Here is a 24,514-nt window from a genome sequence, read left to right as displayed (position 1 = left end):
AAGTTCTTACACCAGGTATATCATACTCAGGCACAGTTGAAGAGATATTACCCAGAGCGACTGGCGAAATGTCTAAGATGCCAGGTAGAACTGGCGGATTTTATGCGTGTGGTATGGGCGTGTGTTTAAATGCAGCCTTTCTGGGAACAAATCAGGGAGATTATGGGTAAAATGGTCAATGTCACCCTCTCTTACAACCCTAAATCCTGGTTTGATTTTTTGTTTGTTTGTTTGTTTGTTTATTATTTATAATGCGCATCATTCCCTGGGGTAGCAGGGCGCAGCAGTTACAAGAAATTGCGAAACTTGGTTACATAGAAATATACATGGGTTACATAGATATATACAGGATATAAAGATACAAACATGTGAAAATTATATACACGGAAAAAAAACATACTTACAGTCCTAAGTACAGTAAGTACTGTAGTGCAAGTATATCTACAAAGAATAGGGAGCAGATGTAGTCAGTGATCATGGGATTAGTAGAGTTGGTTGTTAGATTTTAGCCATGTAATGGCGTTGGCTCTAAACTTGTGATAAGTTTGGTCAGTTCTTAGGCTAGGAGGCAATGTGTTCCATAATTCGGACGCTTGCACCGGGAAGCTGTTGCCTCCAATAGTGGATCTTTTGAAGCTAGGTATGATGAGGCGATCTTTGTTCACGAGTCTTACTGGTCTAATGGATGTCTGCTTGTGAAATCTCTCAGCCAAGTAGATGGGTGTGGCATTGTTAAGGGATTTGTGTGTCAGTGATAGAGTTTTTAGGATCACTTTGTCATAGGTGGAGAGCCAATTGTTGTGTAGACTAGTCTCTGAAATGTGGTCTCTTCTAGACATACCTAGGGCCGCTCTAAGAACATTATTTTGTAGAATTTGGATTCTTTTAATGGTAGCTTTGAGCGATCCTAGGTAGAGGGCGTTGCAGTAGTCCAGACGTGAAAGGACGAGGGCTCTGGCTAGAATAATGCAACTACTGTCAGAGAGGAAGGGCTTACCCGTGCATATCAGTTTGCACTATTAGGCTGTGGAGGATGCTAGGGAGTTGACCTGTTTTGTGAATGAGAGATTGGAGTCAAGGTAGACGCCAAGTGTTTTCACCTCGTGCTCTACATTTATGATGTTGCCATCGATAGTGAATGATGCATAATTGGGACCTAATTTTTTCAGGTTGGGCGGGGTGCCCAGGATGAGGAATTCAGTTTTATCATCATTCAGGCATAGACCATGTGTGGCCATCCATGCCTGAATGATAATATACACCCTGTTCACCAAGGCCAAATCCATTTCATAATCCCCTGAAAGCGGGAGGAGGATCTGGGTATCATCCGCATAGTTGGTGTAGGTGATACCGAGATGGTCCAGATCATCGAAAAGGGGCTTGGTGAAAATATTGTTAAATGTGGGTGAAACGCAAGAACCCTGGGGCACACCGCAGGTAATGGGTATGGGGTCGGCGGCAGCTAGTGGCGAGAAGACCCTCATAGTTGTGCCATTTAAGAGGATCTGATCCAGGTGACAGCTTCGTTCGAGAAGTGTGCTGCTGTATTTAGATGGTTGCATAGGATAGCATGGTCGACTAGATCAAACGCAGCTGAGAGATCTAGGAGGAGGAGTAGTGCTGATTTCCCTCTGTCCTTGAGCTTGTCAATTTCGGTCTTTAAGTCAATAAGGGCAGTTTCCGTACCATGCTGGGGACGGAAGCCTGATTGTCTAGCACCTAGTAGTAGTTGTTCCAAATGTTTTTGAATTTGAATATATGCTACCTTATACAAGATTTTTAGAAGGAAAGGCACAGTAGTAATAGGTCTGTAGTTAGTGGGTGAGGATGTGTCAGGGGTGGGTTTTTTTAAGAGAGGGAGTACCCAAGATTGTTTGAGGTTGGGAGGAATAATGCCAGTGGAGAAGGACGCATTGATGAGTTTAGTAATAAATGGAGATAGGTCGCGGGCAGCATCCTTGATAAACTGCGCAGGGCATAGGTTGCCCTGACAGTTTGAGGGTTTAAGGGACAAAATGATTTTTTTCCACTTCAGTGGGGAAGACCTTGGTGAAATTAAATCGCGTAGATTCGTCTCTGCTAGCCTTCCTAGATGTATTGGGACGAGGGGGATCATTTAGGCTAGTTCTTTTACATGAAATTTTATTTTGTAAGGTGGCTATTTTGTTGGCTAGGGCATGTTGGATATCTTCACACCATTTTTTATCTTTCAGGCATGTGTCGGGTGGGGCGATAGGAGTCTCTATTTCTTTGAAATTGGTGAACAGTTCCTTTGTGTTAGATTTGGCGTTAGATATGCGTGTGTCAAAGGAAGTTCGATTGGCTAGGCATATTTCTTTTTTGTCTCGGGAGGACAATTTGGTAAGCTTAAGTTTATTGGCTTCAGTTGGATGGTTCACCCATATAGCCTCGCAGCTTCTTTTTTGTTGTCTTAAGTTTTTTAAGAAGGGCGTGAACCATTTATTCACATGGGTTTTCTGCTTACTAGGTCTTAGTTTCGCTGGGGCAATCTGGTCCAATGAAGAGGTTATGATTTTGTTAAATTCTTCAACCAAACTCTCCGGGTCAGTGTTGTAGTGGAGAGAGTTGAGAGTGGGGAGTACTAATGGGATGAGCCTGTCTGCGGTAATACTCGTTTTATTTCTGGTTAGAGTGGGTGGAGCCCTAGGCGCCGTAGTCGGTGGAGGTTTATTGGTAGAGAGCATGACAGACACGAGGTGGTGGTCTGTCCAGGATAAAGGAGAGATGGCTAAAATGTTGGCCTGGCAGTTGTGGTCAGCCACCCAGTCAAGTATTCTGCCTTTCTCATGCGTGGCACTGTTACATCTTTGGGTGAATTTGAGTTCTGATAAGGTGTTAGCTGTGGTTGTAGCAAGTTGGTCTGATTGGTCATTGAAGCCCATGTTCAGATCCCCAAGAAGAAGTACCTGTGAGGCACTTTTAAGATTGTTGGCAAGTATAGAGTTGATGTCGTCCATGAAGGTTCCGGGTGGACCTGGCAGGCGGTATACAAGGTGGATGTTTAGAGTTTGGGCGTTGTTTAGAGGAACTTTGACTGAGAGTAGTTTGCACGACTGGATATCGTTCTGGGTAACAAGTCTCATGGCGAGACCGCATTTATAGATGAAGGCGATACCTCCTCCTCTAGAGTTAGGTCTGTCGTGTCTCAGGATGGAGAACCCATCAAGGACGGCTAGCATGGTCATGGGGCCTGCAGCAGGGTGTAGCCATGTTACGGTGATTGCAAGAAAGTCTAAATCTTCTTTCAGGATCAGATCGGCTATTTCTGCAGCATGTGCTACCCGGATCTGGTGTTTATTAAGGCTCCTTTGGGCTCATAGTAGTTTGTGTAGTTGGCAAGGGGGCTAGAGGGAGTTTCGGTTTGCTGTGCTTGTTGAGCTAGTTTTTGTAGGCACAGAGCCGCAGTGGGGGGCTAAGGGCATGCTCGATGTCCTAGATTCTGGGGATATGTTTAATGACCTAGCGAGGGGCTCGTATATTTTGGCCAGTCTTGCTCTAAGGCGTAAATTTCTGTCCCTGGTTGGGCATGGTTTGCATGGGAAGTTGTTAGAGGTGTCTACCAAATTCGGAGGTGTCGTAGTATGCGGAGTGGCTGTGGTGGTGGAGGACACGGGTGGCAATGTCCTGTTGGCAGAAGTGATAGGTGCCATGGTGAGGAACAAAGTGCTCAGAACAAGGATACTCGTGTGGAGGGTGTGGGTGGTAGTTGATGGGGACATGTTGCTGCTAATAACTTTAGTATCAGAGAGATTGCCTAGAGCCAGTTCACTAGAATGGTGCATCTGAACTCAGGATAGGCGGTGCAGACTAGAGAGTAGTCTAAGAAGCGGCAGTAGGCAGTATTCGCAGTCAATGGGACACCTAAATTCAAGGTTGCTTGCATGGTTGCTTGCATGGTTTGACGTACCCTCCAGAGCGGACAGGAAATTGCTAGGAATGGCTTCAACGGTGGCAAGATCTCTGGTGGCTAGGGCTTGGAGGAGGAGGAAGGCCCTCACTGTACAGGAGTGGCTCTCATGTCTAAATTCCTTTGAAAGATGCAAAACTGCGTATGCTTCCACGCAACCTATAAGGAGTAGGCCACTGGACTCCCTTGCACTCATATATGTGCAGAGAAGCCACACACTCTGATGTTGACTGGGTCGGACTGTTCTTGGTCCGGTAGGGAGGGCTATTTGCATGTTATGGCTAGTAGACTGGGGGTGGTGCGAAGAGGTAGAGTGAAGGGGGGTATTTAATAGCCCGGAAGGGGGCCATCAGAAGTAAAGACCAGACACTGAGGGAAGGGTTACTGTATAAGATGATGAACATTACGATATTGGTTGTATGTGTTCTTTTTTTGGATGTGCCATGCTTGTTTGGAGTTTGGGAGGGGTTGGCTGAAATAGGATGATGTTGTGTGCAATTTTGAAGATAAAACTTAACAAAGAACGCTTTGTTTTTTTAATGATTGGTCCTTTAGTCAATACTTACATAGCTTCTATTTCCACGCGAGATTTATTTTACTTTTTCATCTTTGTTGCCTTTCATCTAATTGCTACTAATTGAAAAAATGCAAAAAAAATATTGTATAACTCATGGTGGAATTCTATCTGTTCATACCACAGGATTGAAAAAAATGTATGCTTTGTCTGCAAAGACTTCATCCAAATTTAATAACACATGGAATGCCATTAATGATTATTTAGCATGATACGTTTACTTATGTCCAGGATTTGTATCCCCCCCACTTTTCCCTATGTGTTCCTGTTGTCTGTCTAGTTGTACTACCCCTTGTATGAATTAGGTCATACACTGCTATTATTATATATTTCTTAGTACTGTTAGTTTAATAACAAATCGTTTGAAAGCTTTTATATATATTTGTAGAGTAAAGGACTTCTAGGAAGTACTGTGCCAAGTCTTGCGGGAGCCACTGCGAGATTATGAGCGAGGGTTCCCACTAAGGACATTAGGAGCGCGGCAAGCCGAGGTGAAAGAAGGCTGCCAAATGCTCTCCCCTGTAACCTCCTGAATAGGGGCCCACGGACTTACCTTAAATACACGAGCTGCTAGCAGGACATATTACCTATATATAAACAATTACTGCACTGTATGTTGATTTGTACCTCAGGGTGAAGCCTGAGTATGTGTGCTATATAAATAAGAGCACTACCTCAATCTCCTGCCTGCATGTAATTATTGCCACAACCACAACATAATTGTCTACGAGGATCCAAGCGACCCAACTGCCCCACGATACAAGGAGCAACACCACCACTACTGTTCCTGCATGTCCCAGGCAAGCCAGCCATTCCATGGCTTCAATGGGAGCCATTGTTTCAAACTTACCTACAAGCTATGGGGGGAACAGGCTATCCAGCGGCACGCAAAAAGGCCATGTTACTGAATGCGCTGGGAGTGGAAGGACAAAGAACTTTGGCAGGCCTGAACGCAGAAGACCCAATAGGAGAAGGTGATGATGCTCATCAAGAAGCAAAAAGGAGACTAGCCAAGAGATTATCTTGTAAAGAAAACGTACTACACAGAATCAGATTCTATGGGAGAAAGCAAGAACCGACAGAAGCTGTGGACGATTATGTGGTCAAGCTAAGAGACTTGGCGGCATTGTGTGCTTTTGGAGCAACATCAGAGGAAGGGATCTGCAACATGCTCATAGTGCACACGAACAACAGAAAGGTACAAGATAAATGTATTCTTGAGAAGGAAATAGTGTTAGACAAAGCAATTCAAATTGCGAGGGCGGTGGAAGAGATGTGCAGTAGGCACAAGGAGTGGGGATCCACTGCACAATCACCTGAAGGACAGTGGGTACAATCCAGAGGCAGAAGGGACAGAGGGCAACGTGAGGCCAGAGATGACACAGCAGGGAAACTTTGTTGAAGTGCCACAGATGCACCAGTACCAGCCACTTAGCCAACAGCAGAGAATGCCCGGCAAGAAATAAAGAATTTTTGAAATGCAGAAGGTATGAACATTTTGCGTCGGTGTCCATGTGGAAAGGGAGGAAGACTGTGGTGGCAATCCAGAGTGAAGAGGGCAGAGATGAGGCCTACTCAGATGAAGAAGCATGCGCCACAGTTCTCATGGTGAACAGCTGCACGACGCGGAGGGAAAAGCCCCACTATACCATTAAAGTCAACTGTCATGATACAAGAGTGATGGCGGACTCAGGCTCAGACCTCACCATACTACCATTGAACTTGTACAAAAGCATGGTTGGAAAAGAAAGTATAGAAGCGTACAAAACGAACATTAGTCCCATGGCTTATGGAGGTGCCAGTGTCAATCTCCTAGGATACATCAGGGCGACAGTGGAATTCAAAGGCAGAGTCAGCAAAACGAAAGTGCACTTTGCAGAAAACGGATCACCAGTAATAGGCTGGGATGACCAAGTCAAATTGCAAGTTAGGCTCGACCCCAGTGAGGAGAGACAAGTGCTGTCCATAAACAAAAATGGTGGGTTAATCACTAAAGAAGAATTCCCAGAATTATTTTCAGACACGCCTGGCCGCATCAAGAACTATGTAAACAAGATTAAATTAAAACAGGGAGCAGTGCCAGTCAAGCACAGGGTGAGACCGGTGCCAGCGATGGCTAATGATTTGCATTACAAGAAAAGCTCAACAGGATGCTATCGGAAGGAACCATAGAGACGGTGGAGTCATCAGAATGGCTCAGCTCCGAGGTTCTCATAAAGAAACAGAACTGTGTTGACTTGCTCATCAGCAATGACTTACGCAGCCTAAATCTGGAGGTGGTGTTGGACAGTTACCCCTTACCAAGCATAAATGAACTAATTTTGCTGATGAAGGAGGCAAAGGTCTTTTCTAAACTTGATGAGTGGTTCCTACCACCAGATCACCTTCAACCGGGAGTCCAGATCCCTCACTGCATTCATAACCCCATTTGGAATGTATCAATTCACCAGAATGCCTTTTGGGTTGTCCTCTGCGGCCTCCGAGTTCCAGCACATGATGGACTCCCTTTTGAAAAACATTGGAAATGTCTCATACTTTGAAGATGATATATTAACCTACGCAGAAGGCAAGGAGACGCATGATATAGCTCTCTGCAAAGTGTTGGTGACACTACAAGAAGCAAAAGTGAAGCTACGCTATAACAAATTTGTACTACAGGCAGACGAAGTAGAATATCAGGGATACACCATATCAAAGCCAGCCATTAGCCCCAAGAAGGATTTACTGCAGGCCATTGTGAAGGTGCCTCCCCCAACCAGCAAAGAAGAGCTGAGATCATTTTTGGGACTATCCGAATACTACACAAAATGCGTGCCAAATATTTGAGACTACTACTCCAATGAGAGAATTGCTCAAGAAAGGTGCGGAGTACCAGTGGAGGGCAGAGCAAGCTAAGTCATTTGAAGATGTCAAGGAGGGCATAATGCATGCACCCCGTCTACAGCCCTTCAATCCTAAATGGAAAACTATGATCAACACAGATTCCAGTGCGTATGGTATATATAGGGGCAAGCCTCACCCAAAAGAAAGGCAATGATGAACATATTGTTGCTTTCGGGTCCAAGGCGCTCTTGCAAGCAGAAGAAAATTACTCCACCATAGAAAAGGAGATGCTAGCATGTGCCTGGGCTGTGTATTACTTTTGCACATACGTCTGGGGCACAAATCTTGTGCTAGTTACTGACCACAAACCCCTAGTACACCCACTGAACCCTAGAGGTACCCGTACAGTGACACCTCGCCTGGCTCGCATCGCAGCCAAGCTGCAAGAATATACATACAAAATACAGCACATTGTGGGGTGGCAAAATGCCCAGGCGTACTGTATGTCAAGACTCCCACTGAGCAAAGACACAGAAACCATCTTTCTTCAGGATGAATTGTTGCATCGCTCACTGACTTGAGGAGCAGGGAATGCCTCAAAATGAGTGAGGGGCACTGGAAAGAAGAAGCAGCCAAGGATGCCACCACAACAAACATCCCAGAATGCTTCAGGAAAGGGTGGCCCAATGAGAGGTCCATTCCAGTGGTGTTGCGTCCCCATTGGAAAGTGTCAGATGAAATCTTCGAAAGCGAGGGGATGCTCATGAGAAGCAACCAAGTAATCCCACCGATAGCAATGAGAAGAACCATTCATTATATGCAGGGAAACAACATGACAAAAAGGAGAATGCGGGAAGCATATTGGTGGCCAGGAATGGACTTAGAAATAGGGACCATGACAGAGAAGTGTCATGAGTGTGTGAAAAGCGACAAGTGACTTAAAGTAAGATAAGCGCCACTACAACCCACAAAAGTGCCAGAAGGAATGTGGCAGAAATTGGGCATGGACTTCATAGGCCCGCTAGAACTTATGGAACATGAACACAAGTATGGCATAGTGTTATTGGACTATCTATCCAAATGGGTAGAAGTTGAATGTGTGCCCAACATAACCACAACCACATTATTTAGTTCCAAAAGAACATTTTTCAGAGAGAAGCGTTGCCCAGGGAACTTGTCACCGACAACGGAGTTCAACTCGTAGCTAGAGAAAATGAGAAATTCATGAAGGAGAACAACATCAAGCAAATCAAAGCAGCCTTATATCACCCACAAGCAAATGGGTTGGTGGAATGCACCAACAGGTTCATTAAGGGAGCCTTGCAGTTAGCCACAGCAGCAGGACTCGACCAGCACAGCACAGTCAAGGAAGCAAAAACTGCTCATTGCCCTACCCCCAATGGGGTCGGAAACATATCGCTGTTCCATCTTCTCAGAGGACGAAGGGCAACCTCCACCCTGGTCCCGTCATAATTGGCAAGTGTGAGAGAGGATGAAGGGTGGACATGGAAGAATTGGTGTGGCGAGTTAAGATGAGCAAAGAAAACATGAAGAGATACAGTGACGAGAGGAGAAAGCCACAACAAAGCACAGTCTGACGAGATCTGATAAAGATTAAAATGTTACATAGAGAACCCGTGACTGGGTCCAGGTTCAGCAGACCAGTGAGAGTGGTGCAGCGAGGGACAACCCATGTACACCCCCAGAACGGCAAGCGATGGAACTTGGGAGAGGGTAGGTCTATACGAAAAGGGGACTGCGTGTAATTATTGCCACGACCACAACACTATTTTAAAATGGCTTTCTTCACTAAGGTTATATGTTTCTGGAATTATTTGAAAATTTGAATTGCTGATTTCCTATTTTACCGTTTTATGTATCGATATGTCATACCTACCTAACCTCCGGGTTTTACCCAGAGACTCTTTACTGCCATGCATGCAATACCGGCAATTAACGATGTGGCCGTCATCGCTTCATAACAGCACATCTGATGGGAGTGAATGTTTCTTTGCTGCCCACTCCCCCTAGCCCCCTCCAAATGCACTCATATTTGCCTTTAAAACGAGTTAGCTGTAATGAAGGGCAGACACATTACGCTCTCCGAGTCTGCTATGGCAAACGTGTGCTCTGCCACATGTGGATTAAAAAAAAAACTAAAAAAAAATATCAAAAAAGCTATTGTGGGCTGTTCAAGAGATTTCATTATCACGTTGATAATGCACCCAGTTTACTTACCTGTTCACATTTGAATCTATATATATATTTTTTTTTTAATGAGGTGTGGCGCTGCCTTTTTAAGGGCGCGCCCACGCGACGGAGTGACGTGTCAATCTGTTGCGTGCCATATAAATAAATAGGGCGTTCCCGGCGGCCACAGAGCGACCGGGGAGCCCACACCAACAGCACTGTGTCCGTGTGTGTCTCACAGGCCCCATGTGAAGCAGCAACAGTGGCGACGAATCGGGATTGTAACCCGGGCGCAGCTGTGACTTTCGGCGGTGATTTCTGTGATGTGCTTTTGATGGGCTTACATGAAGATCACTGTTCAAAACATGCCACGGAAAGGGCCACGGAGAGGGATACAAACCACGCGGTCGGCGTCCATCTTACAATCCCGGCCTAGGAAGGTTGCAGCTTCTTTGTGAAGACACAGTGAACCATCCGGGCCCAATTTTTGGAACTTATTGTGGCAGCCAGCCATATATTGCACATGATGTGCTTTTTTAGGTGACTTTTTGACATTTTCACTCATTTTCGTCGAGTGTTGGGTGTGGAGCCAGGGCAGGCCTGCTGTGTGTGTGTACCCTGGGCCCACCCTGCTCAATTTTTGGGGCCTTTGCATTGAACTGTGCCTGCAGCATCTACCTCCTATTTGGTTTGATGCATTGGGCTTGGTAGAGCCTTCTACATCTATGGATGCCTTGTGAAGATTGTGCAACTGGGAAACATCTGTGGCCTACCAACATCCAGGGGAAGGGGAACAAAGGTGATCCACGCTGCAAGGTGAGGTGGTGCGAGTTGCGGCCCCATTCAATATATCTGGGGTGCCAGTGCGCTCGCCACTATGAACGCCGGCCAAGCTGTGGACCAGCAATAAGCCCCTCCACCGGCAGTTCAACAGGCTCCACCAGCACTACCACAAAGACCACTTTTGAGACCACCGGAGGCCCTGCAGCCAATGCTTGAGTTTGATATCTCAGGTGCACCTTCCAGTCTAGGGCCTAGGTGGAAAATGTGGATGGACAGGTTGGAGTTGTATTTCAGGGCCACCATGAAAACCAACGATGACAGCAAGGTGGCTAACCTTCTGTACTTCGGTACATGAGGTGTTTCTGTCCCTCCAACCTCAGGATGGCTCATATGCTGAGCAAAGGACGCTCTCCACAAAAATGTTCTTCCCATGGCAAATGCAAACTACGAACGTTTTCTCATGGGCGCGGCTCGCCAGAAAGACGATGAGACGCTGGACACATTTTACGGGAGGCTGCGCAGGCTCGCAGTGCCCTGTGCCTGGAATGACCCCGAAACAATGATCAGCAACCAGCTAATTCAGGGGTGTGTCTCTGGTAAACTGCGCCGACAGATCTTGAGGGAGCCCGGCATCACCCTCCCTCGCATCCTAGAACTGGTGAGGTGTCATGAGGTGTCTGAGCTACGTGCATCCCGCATGGAGGCTGGAGTGCGCCCCAACAAGATGGAGGACATTTGTGCTGTGGGCACCGGCAGAGGATTCAGACGCCGGGCAGCCAGCGTGACAGAGGACAGACGCCAGTCAACTCGTGCGTGAAGTGCAGGTTTGACCTTCCACATCCTGCGGAATGCCCAGCCATCGGAAAGTCATGCTGCCATTGCGGTGTCGCTGATCATTATGCCCACATGTGCAAGGCCACAACACCAACGGTCATTCCGAAAGGTCCAGTCAGGGCTGGATTCTTCAGCCAGCAGTGCTCATCGAATGTGGACCAAGTGGACCAAGGGGACGATGGCAATGGCCCAGAAGGTGAGGAAGAGGAGGAAGAAGAAGAAAATGTGTTCTTTGTGTCGAGTGTGGGTGTCTTGCACTCAAAGTCCAGGCGGCAGCCCCGATGCAACGTATTGGTCAACGAAGACTCTGTTCCGAGGCTTGTGGACACTGGCGCCTCTGTAAACGTAATAGCCAGAGAGCATTATGATGCCATGCAATCCACGCCCAGCCTTTCCATGCCCAAGGCTCGCATTTTCACCTTTGGGGGGAGCACAACCAATCCCGCTTGATGGGGCGTTTGTCGCAGATGTGAGGCATGGTGGGGCAAAGATTTGTGCAAGGTTTTATGTCACACCAGTGAGCAGCAACACCCTACTGAGCTGTGCGGCGGCAGAGGCCCTGGGCATCATGACCTTTGAGTACTCGGTGTACGTGGAGGATATCCAGATGCTGCTGGACAAACACTCATCTCTGTTCGAAGGCATCGGGCAAATGACGGGAGACCCTGTCCGGCTACACGTCAATGATTCCACCCAACCTGTGGCACTGAAACATCGGCAGGTGGCGTTCCAACTAAGAGATCTGGTGGATCAGGAGTTAGACAACCTGGTCAAACTGGACATATTCGAGAAGGTGGAGGGCCCCATCCCCTGGGTCTCCCTGATAGTGATCGTCCGGAAGCCGAAGCAGCCTGACTCCGTCAGGATATGCGTGGACATGCGCCTGCCCAAAAAGGCGATAAAGCGGGAGAGACACCAGATGCCCACCATCGATGACATCATAACCGAGTTACAGGGTGCACGGTTCCTCTCAAAGTTAGACATGTGAGCTGGGTACCATCAGGTGGTGCTCCATCCTGACTCTAGGTACATCACCACTTTTACCACCCATCAGGGGCTGTACAGATACAAGAGGCTCAGCTTCGGGTGGCGTTGGTTGCCGAGGTTTTCCAAATCATCATCACAGGGGCCCTCACAGACCTGGAAGGGGTTCTTAACATCAGCGACAATATTCTGGTGTTTGCCAAGTCTGAGGCGGAGCACCTATCTCGGCTAGCGAAGACCTTTGAACGCCTGCGGTCCCTGGGTCTCACCCTGCATTGTGACAAGTGTGAATTTCTCAAAACTGCCATTGAGTTTTTCAGGTTTGTTTTCAAGGAGGGTGGGGTGTAGCCCCACCCGCGAAAAGTGAGGGATATCCAGGAGGCCAGGCCGCTCGAGAACGTGACTGAAGTAAGAAGCTTCTTAGGCATGGTCACGTACTGTGGCCGTTTCATCAGAAACCTGGCCTTGCGGTCTGAGCCGCTGCAGACACTCACAAGAAAAGATGTTACCTGGCAGTGGGGGCCGTTGGAACAAGCAGCCTTTGATGACATCAAGGGTGCTCTCACCGCCGAGGACACCATGGCGTTCTTTGACCCAGCCCTACAGACGGAGATTGTGGTTGATGCAAGCCCATATGGTCTTGAGGTGGTTCTCAACCAGGTGGGGGCCAACCAGGAAGTCCAGCCGATAGCGTATGCCAGCAAGGCGCTGTCGGACACTGAACAGCGGTACTCTCAAATCGAGTGAAAGGTGCTGGCGGTCTTGTGGGGCTGCAGGCACTTCGCCCTGTATGTGCTGGGAAGGCCGGTAGCGGTGGTCACGGACCACAAGCCCCTACTGCCCATTCTAGCGTTCTCATCCTCTAAACCATTTGTGAGGATAGAACGCTGGATGATGGCGCTCCTGGAGTACGGCGTGTCACTGGTATACCAGCCGGGCAGCAACAACGCTGCAGACTACCTGTCCAGGCACCCAAGGGTGGTGACCCACAGTCCAGGTGTGTGGAGGAAGCGGACGAACATATCCGATGGGTGGTCGAAGCTGCAACACCCAACTCAGTGCCGGTGGAAGAACTAGAGCAGGCCTCGGAGGCTGATGAGTGTTTCGGCATTTTGAAGTTGGCCATGGATTTCACAAACTGTTTCCTCCAGCCCAGTTTCCTGGTCACCCCACTCCCCTTCTTTCTCCTCACCTGTAATATCTGGGTCTTGTCCTTCACCAAATCTCTTCTTCCACAGCGCCTTTTTTTTTTAGAGTGAAGACAGGGTCTGCCTCGGGAGGAAGCCACCCTGACCCTTGAGCAAGAGGTCTAGGGGGGGCCTCTCTTCCGTAGCAAACAGTTCCAGGGGAAAAAGCTGTAAGGCATAAAAAAACCCTATTCAGCTGTGGCTCACACGTGCTACCACAGGGAACCGGCGAGGGAGGAGAAGGATCCACAGATGGGGAGTATCCTAATGACCAACTGCAGAGTGGCACAGGACTGAGTACAAGGATAGGTAGGACGGGGCCAAGAAACGAGGCAAATGGAGGTATCACAAGGAAAAAACGAAAAGGAGGGTAAAGAAATGATAAAAAGGAAGGTAGAGCTGGCTGTCAAGGGAGGCGACAAAGGAAGAGAGGGAACACGGAAGACAGGAAACAAAGGCAACGCAGCCAGAGCGGAAAAAGCGGACCCGAAAGACTAACGCGCGAAGTTTGCAACGCGCAGACTTCCGGGTTGAGACGAAGGAAAAAGGCTTCCGACGGGGTAGCCCTGGAAGACTAGACCGTGAAAGCACAGTGCGTGGGAGCCTGACGGCCAGGCTAATGGCGGCCGAAACGCCATTGAGACCAAACCCGCCAGCCCCCACAGCGTGTAACAATGGAGCATGGTGCATGGCGGACGGTGATGGAGGGGTTGGCCCGAAGAACACTAGAGGCAAAAGTGACCCTGGAGCAGCTGTGGAGGGTGCGCGAGGAGGTGGTGTTCTCAGAGTCTGGCCTGCTTCTGTGAGGGGACCGGATAGTGGTTCCACAAGCCAAGGTGCAACAAATCATCGAGCTGGCACACCAGGAGCGCCAGGGGGTGCCAAAGACAAAGGCCCGCCTCCGACAGAAAGTTTGGTTCCTGGAGCTGGAAAGGAGAGTGGAGGAGTTTGTGGCTTCATGTGTGTGGTGCCAGACAGCGTCACCTGCGCTACGGGAGCTGACCATCGGAACCATGCCCAGAGGCACAAGACCGTGGGAGGTGGTGCACGCGGACTTCGGATCCACGACCGGGGGCACACACTTCCTGGTGGTAGTCGATGAGTGGTCCCGATATCCAGAAGTGGAATTCGTGGAGTCTGTTGCGTTTGAAAAGGTGGTGGTTGCGCTGGAGAAGATCTTTGCCACATATGGACTGCCCAAAGTGTTGTGCTCAGACAATGGAGCACCCTTTCAGGGCGAGAGCTTTGCAGACCTGATGAAAGGGTATGGCATACACCACAGAAAGGTCACCCCACTGTAGCCCCGAGCAAATGGAGAAGTGGAGCGAATGATGCGGACTATGAATAAGGTGTTCCGCATTGCTCAGGGCAAAGGCGACTGTCTGCAGAGGGCGCTGTATGTGTTCCTGAGAGGACACCGGACCACCCCGCACACGTCCACGGGGATGGCAGAGGCGATGTTTCAGCGCTGTCTGAGGGACATTCTGCCAGAGGTGGGGGAGCGTGAGCCAGCAGTCATTGATAATGAGCAGGTGGAGGAGAGACGGGCACAGACAGACCTGGAGAATGCCCGAAGGGGTCTGAGGCCCCCAAGACTGGTCCCGGGGGATGAAGTCCTGGTGAGGAATCGACACCCTCAAGGAAAGCTCTCCCTCACCAACGAGCCGGCACCGCTAGATGTGGTTGCAGTAAAGGGGTCAATGGTCACAACGTCCGATGGAACAGCATCTGTCACCCGCAATGCCAGCTTCTTTAAAAAACTGGGCGCGTCCAGGGCAGAGACAATGGCAGACATGGACATGGAGGAGGTGCCTGATGAGGGTGGTGGGCCCTCGGGTCTATCAGGGTCTCCAACCCGCGAGGAGCATGGCGAAGGAACACCGACCAGAGAGACTGGCAGGAGGTTCCCCCTGCGGACAGGGCGAGGGAAACCTGCCCGTCTTACGGACTATGTCATGGACTAGATAGGCTGTTATTATATCCCGGATGCCACGGGGACCGATGCTCACCTGGGAAACAAGGTGGGTGTCATTAAAGGGGTATCCGGGGACATGTTGGTAATACTGTGCTGTGGTGTGTGGTAGTTAGTGCTTCCTTTTCATATGTCTGTTGTTATGGAAAAGGAGGAGTGTGCCGCTGCCCCTTTAAGGGTGCGCGCATGCGACGGTGTGACGTGCCACTCTGTCGCGTGCCATGTGAATAAACGGGGCATTCCAGGCGGCCACAGAGGTACGGGGAGCCCGCACCAACAGCACTGTGTCCGTGTGTGCCTGTGAGGGGTGGGGGGCTCACGGGCCCTGTGGGAATCGGCAACAATGATGGATCCTTTAATATGTGTTGCACGTTTGGTGCTTATTACAATCCTGTTTGTTTACTAAACACAAAAACTTAAATATATTGCAATGTGTGGGCGTGCCCTTGTGAACACGTGGCGGCCATACTGGTGACGTAGATGTCCGGGTTTTTCATTTTGGAATGTAGGCAGGTATGCAATATGCCAAAAACAATTATTTAACAAGGGGTTACATTGAGGACTTCGTCTGAAATCAACAGCGCTTATTTGCATTCCCATAGTAACGAAACAAAACCTGCAAGATGTATTAACACGCTTGACCCACGTTTATTTCTCCACCACAGTGCATGGAGAAAAATCCCAAACAATAGAGCCCCCCACCCCCCAAAAAATGTTTTGTAAACCTCAGTCCATTTTCTAATTATATGACAGCACACTCAGACCGAATCCCTAGTCGAGAAGCCAGGTAGCAATACAAATAGTGGGTGAACAGTAAATTGGTAATGGCGGCACTAAGCACTTCTATTAAGGCCGCCAGTTAAGGAACTTGTTTTGTTAGACGTAGTGTAACGTTTTCCGATCCAATCGAATTACTGCTATCTGGTGCGCCGAAGAAGAATCATGTGGGCACAAACCAGCGTCATATCCTGTGCGACATGAGACCCACAAGCCCATGCCGGATAGTAGGAAGTTTATCTTGACTCCCAGTACAGGGGCCGGGTGCTCTCGCGCCGCCAACGGCCACTAGGCGGCTGAGTCCCGCGCTGTCTTCATTCATGGATATCCAGAGTGCTTCAGCCGTGCTAGAAGCCCTGACACGGGCCGCCAGCCAGGACTCGGCTGTGCTAAAGCCGGCCGAGGAGCAGCTCAAAGGCTGGGAGACGCAGCCGGGCTTCTACCCACTGCTGCTGGCGCTGTGCTCTGAGCGCGGCCTCCCGCTCAACGTACGCTGGATGGCAGCCCTGTATCTCAAGAATGGGGTAGACCGCTACTGGCGCCGCGCTGCACCCAACGCCCTACCCGAAACCGAAAAGGTCGCTCTGCGGGACGGTCTTCTTGCCCGCAGCTTGGATGAACCGGCGCCGCAGATCGCTACCCAGATGGCCGTCCTCATTGCCAAGGTGGCTCGTCTGGACTGCCCGCGGCACTGGCCCGAACTGGTGCCCGCGTTGCTTGAGGCGGTGCGGGCAGAAGAAGCGCTGCGCCAGCACCGAGCCCTACTCACCTTCTACCACGTAACCAAGATCCTGGCCTCCAAGCGCCTGGCCGCAGACAAAAAACTATTCAGAGACTTGGCAGCTGGGGTGTACGAGTTGGTTTGCTCTCTCTGGACACACCATGCAGAGGTCTTCCTGAGCCAAGCCGAGGAGGGTGGAGAGGCGGCAGGGAGCGCTTTGGACAGGGCCGTGCTTTCACTCAAGGTGCTGCGAAAACTTACGGTACAGGGTTTCGAGGAACCACATAGCTGCCCCGCCGTCATGGGATTCTTGCAGGGCCTGCTGCCCCGACTGGAGCAACTACTACAGTGCTGCCGTGTGCTGGGTCCGGCCCACCCCTGCCAGGAACGGCTGCACAAGGCCATTCTGCTACTAACCAAGGTGCTGCTGGACTTCCTTGAGCAGCACCCCGGGCCCTTTATTCAACTCATACGGCCTTGCCTGGAATTCTGCGTTCGCCTTGTCTTCACCCCGGCAGGAGAGGGGGCTGTTTTCGAACGTTTCACAGTGCACTGCATGAACCTCATCAAGATGATCGTCAAGCACGATGCCTACCGGCCCTCTAAGGACCCGGAGCAAAGAAGTGCACAGAGCTTGGAAGCACACGCCATCAAGACAGACTTCTTTACTTACCCAACTTTGCTGGAGATGTGTCGTAGGCTGGTAACCCACTACTTTCTACTGACCGCTGAGGAGTTGGCCCTGTGGGAAGAGGATCCGGAGGGTTTCACGGTGGAGGAGACGGGCGGGGATTCCTGGAAATATAGCCTGCGACCTTGCGCCGAGGTGCTCTTTATTGACATCTTCCATGAGTACAGTGCGCTGCTCACTCCGGTGCTATTAGACATGATACATAGCCTGCCCGGTCCCAGTAATCTGCAAGACCTTTCCACCATACTAATCAAGGACACTGTCTACAACGCTGTTGGCCTCGCTGCATATGAGCTCTTTGACTCGTTGGATTTCGATCAGTGGTTCGAGAAGCAGCTTCTATCAGAGCTGCAGGTTGACCATCCCAGTTACAAACCCCTGAGGCGCAGGGTAATTTGGCTCATAGGCCAGTGGATCTCCGTCAAGTTCAAGTCTGACTTTAGGCCAGTGCTGTATGACGCTATCCTTCGTCTGCTCCAGGACCAAGACCTAGTCGTGCGCATCGAAACGGCTACAACCCTCAAGCTGACGGTGGATGACTTTGAGTTCAGGACAGATCAGTTCTTGCCTTACTTAGAGTCCATGTTCGGGCTCCTTTTCCAGTTGCTCCAGCAGATCACGGAGTGTGACACAAAAATGCAGGTACTGCACGTGTTATCGTGTGTCATAGAAAGGGTCAATATGCAGATTCGACCATATGTGGACTGCCTAGTCCAATATCTGCCACAGCTTTGGAAGCAGAGCGACGAGCACAACATGCTCAAATGTGCTATCCTAACAACACTCATCCACATTGTTAAAGGATTGGGTGAAGACAGCAAAAACCTTTACCCTTTCCTGCTCCCGGTTATCCAGTTGAGTACAGACGTTGCCCAGCCGCCACATGTTTACTTGCTGGAAGATGGTTTGGAGTTATGGTTGGTCACCTTAGAAAACTGCCAGTGTCTCACACCTGAACTTCTTCGTATTTTTCAGAACATGACTGCTCTCATGGAACTTAGTTCGGAGAATCTCAAAACCTGCTTTCAGATAATCAATGCATACGTTTTTCTTGCATCGCCAGATTTTCTACAAACTTACGGAGACCGCCTCTGCCAATCGTTCTGCGACATCATAAAGGACGTAACTACTGAAGGGCAGGTTCATGTACTCAAGGTAGTGGAGAACATTGTAAAGGTAAATCCAGTAATCGGCCCTCAAATGTTTCAGCCCATATTTCCTTTAGTCTTTCGTGGTATCATAGATGGGGAACGGTACCCTGTGGTGATGTCTACTTATCTAGGGCTTATGGGTAGAGTGCTGCTACAGAACATAAGTTATTTTTCTTCTCTGCTTAACCAGATGGCTCACGAATTAAATCAAAAGCCTGACCAGTTACTGGGCAATCTAATAGAAATGTGGGTAGATCGCATGGATAATATCACACAGCCAGAAAGAAGAAAGCTTTCTGCTCTTGCACTGCTTTCCCTCCTCCCCTCAGCCAACAATGTTATCCAGGACAAATTCTGTGGCATCATTAACGTGTGTGTGGAAGGTCTACACGATATTATGACAGATGATCCAGAAACATTAACATTTAAAGACTGTATGTTAATTTCTCACTATGAAGAGCCGCCAATTACGGAAGACGAGGAACCTCCAACAGAACAAGATAAAAGAAAAAAGATTCTTGCACTTAAAGATCCAGTGCATGCAGTCTCCCTGCAACAATTTGCCTATGAAAAGCTGAAGGAACAGCAAGAACTGTTGGGTGAAGAGGGCTTCCATGTACTTATGGAAACTGTGGACACCGAAATAGTAACACAACTACAGCAGTTTTTACAATGTTTTTGAAAAATGCTTTTTTATTTGCTCTTGTGTGCTGCGGAAGTCATTCAGCCAAAAAATTTGGAAAACCTCATGCGTATTAAACCAAAAACGGGGGGACACCTCATTAAGAGGACCTCCGATGCAACATTTGAAAAATAAAGTCTCCAAACCCAGTCCGTCAGAAAGCGGTGTATGCTTGCAAATTGGAGGCATGTCTATGGCGTGGGTAATTTAGCATTTTCATTTAATACTGCATATTTTACATAATACAGTCCCCGGTCGAATTTCGACGGTGCATAGCCCCTATCCTGTTGTGCCTTAACTTTAGTGAGACATTTACTCATCCATATATACAAAGATGCTGCACACCACATAATACCCTAACCACACAACACAACTAAACACTATTTTTCTACATGCCTTGTTCGTATTGTATTTTGCTTTTTAAAGCAATGTTATTTTTCGTCTGCAGAGATGTTATAAATCAGAGCTCACGCAATGACTTGTCTTGACTTGTAGTCCTGGATGAAATCAGTTCAAGCTCCTTGGAACACAACCTGTTACTTTGGAGAATACTTTAAAACATGTCAAGAGTAAATTAGCTTGAAAAAATTGAGGGTGAAAATAGCAGAAAGCAGATAACTAACCTGGTGTTCCAGCAGCTGCGTTCGCAAGGGGGTTAATAGCCAACCGAACTTGATCGATGTCAAGCTTTAGAGGCGGTGCCCCTTTAACAGCTGTGCTTGGGGCACAACCCACTATCCCCTCATCAAGGCCACTTTGCTTGATCCAAAGATGAAGAACTCTCTGTACTGGGAACCTGTTTTTAGTCTTTTCTCCCTGCAATCTCATAAAATAAAAGCTCATGGGAAGAATTGTTTTGTTTGAGAGAGTTCCTGATTAGTTTGAACATTGTTAGAACTTCTGAATGCTATGCCGATTTAACACTTCAGTTTGACTATTGTATAGCTCTAAAACCAGTATGCTAAATTGTTTACCCATGTCACTGCAGAAAGACTTTGGCCACGTGTCTTCACCCTTAACGAGATCCATGGATTATTTATTCACAAGGGGCATTTTTGTGTAGTTCCTAAATTATCTGCGTGCTGATCGGATTTGACTGTAGCAGTGCTCTACGAACGCTACCTGTAAAAGGATGTCGGCTTTATGTCCACAAAAAGCTGAATTGTGCAATTATTACTTACCCAGTAATAGTCTGCGAACTGTTTCTGCTTGGGATCAAATCTGCCATATAATGTTTGGCTCCGAATATTTATTTATTTTTAATTCGAGAAACAGGCTGCTGACAGTGGCATTCCTGTTAAACTACCTATCCTATGTGTACAGGGATCCCAGATGGTTCAGCAGCATCAATTGTTTTTCTGACATTGCTTCTTTATGTTGTGAATGTAACTTGAGTGTAGATTCTGTTCTACAGTCTCCTTGCTTCATTGTGGGGAGGCAGGATGTGCACATGTGGTTCTAAACTGATACAAACCAGACTATTACTGAGTAAGTCATTTGTCTTGTGGGGCTTGTACATTTGCTTAGATTCACATTTGTGTAGAAGGCAAGCAGTACCAGAGTAAGGTAGGGGGTGTGCAGTACATAATCGCCGGCCCTACCTGTGAATCGGATATTGCTTGTGTGTCAATACAGTAGTGTTGTGTAAACGAATGAACTGAGCTCCCAAGTTGCAGTGGTATGTTGGCAATAAAGGCCATTGTTGCTCCTGTGCTACATGCAGAATGAGCTTTTGGAGCGAACGGTAGTGTTTTATGGGCCAGGGAATAACAGCTGAATGCACTTACAATGCATGTAGCACTTGTGGACTTGGTTACAGTGTCCCCTTCACGGGTAAACCACACAGCTCTGTACTTAACTAGAGTGTGTGTGTGGAGCTCTTCCTCACCTATTTTGTTTGCTATGAAAGGAGGCAGTTCGTTGGATTGACATGGAATTTTGAAATGCATTTAGGTGAGAAAAAAGGGCGAGCTCTAAGAACCATTTTTGTCAATGGAGAGAAATGGTTCTGTAACGAAAGAGCTTGTAGTTTGCTTATCCTTTTGATGGATATGGACTACTATTAGAAAAGCTACTTATATGTACAGTCTTTTAATGTTCCCTGATGCATTAGGTTCAAAAGGAGCACCCCATAAGCCTTTGTGGAACTGTTAAGGTCCCGACCAGTGGGTTGGTTCACAGTAGTATTTATTTTACTCCCTCTGAAAGCCTTGACTAGGGGAACTTTGTCGTTTTATGCTGAGATGCAGTGTAGCCTGGCCAGATCTACCTTTTTAAGGGACCCAACCCTGAGTGTAAGGGGTATATCGTAATATCTGCCTGGTGTGCATGGTTTACACCCTTCTGGTTGCAACATACAACAGTGTTTCAACCGCCTTTTCTGGCTTCCCTTAGTATTTCCATGCTTCTTGTAGGAAGTTGCAGTGTCTGAATTCAGACTTCAGGAGCCATGCTGCTATGTTCAATGTTTGTGGGCATAGATATGTTAACGGACAGTGTTGTTAGTAAGCGGTTTACTAACAGAAGTTTTACGGTAGGTTGAATAACCAGTCCTGAGGTGGGGGATACCATGTTTGCCGTGCCAACATAAGTGCAATTAATGTTAGGTGTTTGAAGTAGCTTGTGTACCACCATGTTGATTCAGGGAACGAAATTGGGACTTGATAAGCAGGAGCTAAAGGCAGCTCCTGGGTATCCGGCATTACTCCGTGACCAAAGTTACCATTGAGAAAACAAGGAGCTAGTACGCATTCCACACATTAACTTTCTAAATGCCTTTTCTATGTGTCCTAATGTTTATCCATAGACTGCCCCAAACACAGAGTTAAATAACTGTCTTTTTATCAGTTGCCCACGTGAGTCAAATGTAGCTGTTGGTGTCAAGCTAACTAGGCTCTTCTAGGCTACAAGCAGGAGCGGAACAGCTCTTGGCAACTTCGAACCCTGCGATTTAGTGTGAGGGAGGTGCAGGGCTCACAAAATCTACCAGCCCACTCACATTGGTTAGTACATTTTAGGAAGGGTGGGTAACATTTGCATGGTACTCTACCTTGCTGGAGAGGATAGGGATGTGTGAAACTTTTGACATTTGTTTGCAGTAATGTGCAAATAAAGGTTTCACTGTGCATGGCTGGCCTTTGGGTGGTAGAATAGCACCAATATGAAGTGTTGTTTAAAATGGTGGATTTAACCTCAAGCAAGCACTGGTAAATCTTTTTTCACTATGGGGCAAGTTAGGTCGAGTATCCACACTGAGGAACTTTGCAGGTCTAGTGGGATTTGAAAGAATTTGCAAGGGCTTCGGGGGAGGGTTGGGGGTTATATTAACATACCTAGACCAGTGATCCATGGAGCATTCTTTATTGACCCTTTCTCTAGGACCTGGACACAAAGATGGGGCATTTGGCATTAAAGGCTGTTGCCAACCGGTCCACTGTTAGATGCCCCCATATCTTGAACATTTGTTTGAGTGCATTTCAGTTGATAATCCCACTTGTGGCTTTGTAGCAGCGCATTGTCCTTGAATGTAAATGACACAGCAATTCCATGTCCTGTGCTTGGAGTGGGTGCTACCCTGCTTGTTTATGTAAGACAGGGGTCTGCAACCTTTGTCTCCAGGTGTTTTGGACTATTCCCATTAGCCACAGCTATATCACTCAATGGTGGTGCGGTATCATGCGAGTTGCAGTCCAAAACATCTGGATAGCCAAAGGTTGAAGACCCCCTGATGTAAGACATTGGTATTGTAGTGTCTGTATTGGCTAGTATGCTGTTCATGTGTTCGTTTGACCCCCTTTGTATCCTTGTGCAGTGCAGTGCACTTGTGACAGTGTGCTGCCTAGCCTATCCACCAGTGGCTCGCACAACCATGTTCTGTTTGTGCATGTGGCACTATTTAGATGCAGGATATCATCATGCCTATCTGTTGCATTACCCTTTTCCCCGTTATTTGGGCTCCGATCTGATAGCAGGATGTGCGCTAGGGTTGATTGTACCCTCTCACTCAAGATGGGTATGCTACTGACAGTGTCAAGAATTTCACCCAGAAACTGTTTGTTTCTTTTGCTTGGGCAAGAGGCTTGACTGTCTCGTTGATGGTGAATCCCAGTTTGTTGAAAATACCCACAGTCCTTTTGAGTATTGTACAAGTAATTATCTAGTTCCTCCTTTTATGAGCCAGCTAACAATAGACAGAAATGTTCTGATGGCGAAGATAAGCTGCCACTACTACAAGCACTTTGGTTAAGACATGAGGTGTTTGATGCTATTCCAAAAGGTAGCACCTTGAGTTGACCATTTCTTGTTCCTATTTTGAATCTTCTCTTACTTGGAAACATTGAAATATGAAAGTATGCATCCTTTATGTCTAGCATGATCATGTATATTCCTCCTTTGGGAAGCGGGATGTCCTCTTAGTGTGGTCATCCTGAATTGTTGTGGCTCTACATACTAGTTTGGTGGCCTGAGGTGTAAGACTTGTCCTATTGTGTATTTTGTTTGGTAATGGTAGGTAAAGAGAGTAAATGCCCATGTTTACATGGTGACACAGGGCTGGTCCGATGGCATTCTATACATGGAGATCTTTGACTTTTCTCTAACAATAACTGATGTTCTCGCTGAATTTTCCCTGCACGGAGGTAGGTTGTGTGGTCTTACTCACGAAACCTATGCAGTAACCCAGGGCAACTGTGTCCAACACCCACTGTTCTGACGTTATTCACCCGGCCCCACATGCATGGGTGAATGCTGTTGTTATGCATCGTCCTACCGGAGTGTCATGGGAGGGGACATTTATCTGTGGTCGTTGTTTTATGGAGGTCACTGCTGCTAAAAAGTGTCCCCTCAGTTTTTCTCAGCACGGGGGCGCAGAGTATGAATATTGCTGTGACTGAGAAGCAACTTGACCCTTATGGTTGTATGTGGTGTGGCTCGAAAGGACTGTGGGTTTGACAGGAAACCAGCTTCTTGGTATTTGTCCAAATGTTTTGATGGTATCTAGGTGTGGGTGTTTTGGTGCCTTTGCAGAGCCTCTTCTACCGCTTTCCAACAGTTACCTGTGACTCGATTGATTTATCTGGAAATGTAGCGGGTCTACGCTTCAAAACCGGCAGCCGTGTTACTTGTTGACAGTTAACCCTTTCACCCGCTGCAATCGAATGCACTTTTAATGATGGCATTATCAGTTTTTCTTCCTGAAGACTCCATGGATTTCTAAAA

At 47.9% G+C, this 24,514-nt stretch overlaps 2 protein-coding genes across 2 annotated transcripts in view; one reads left to right on the top strand and one right to left on the bottom strand.

The window, feature by feature from the left end:
• The window catches only part of VPS9D1 (VPS9 domain containing 1), a 1,552,154-nt gene that overhangs the window by 658,778 nt on the left and 868,862 nt on the right, over positions 1-24,514 (bottom strand). The gene's annotated exons all lie outside the window — the stretch shown is intronic.
• Positions 16,220-20,148, top strand: IPO11 (importin 11). The gene has a single exon (XM_069635567.1). It carries the CDS (start codon positions 16,373-16,375, stop codon positions 19,295-19,297), a length of 2,925 nt encoding a protein of 974 aa, XP_069491668.1. The 5' UTR covers positions 16,220-16,372; the 3' UTR covers positions 19,298-20,148.

This window comes from Ambystoma mexicanum, chromosome 1q (assembly GCF_040938575.1).
Source record: "Ambystoma mexicanum isolate Mex_15411 chromosome 1q, UKY_AmexF1_1, whole genome shotgun sequence".
In the NCBI taxonomy this organism is placed as follows: Eukaryota; Metazoa; Chordata; class Amphibia; order Caudata; family Ambystomatidae; genus Ambystoma; species Ambystoma mexicanum.
The sequence above is the reverse complement of the archived record's forward strand: the minus strand, read 5'-3'. Positions and strand labels throughout refer to the sequence as shown.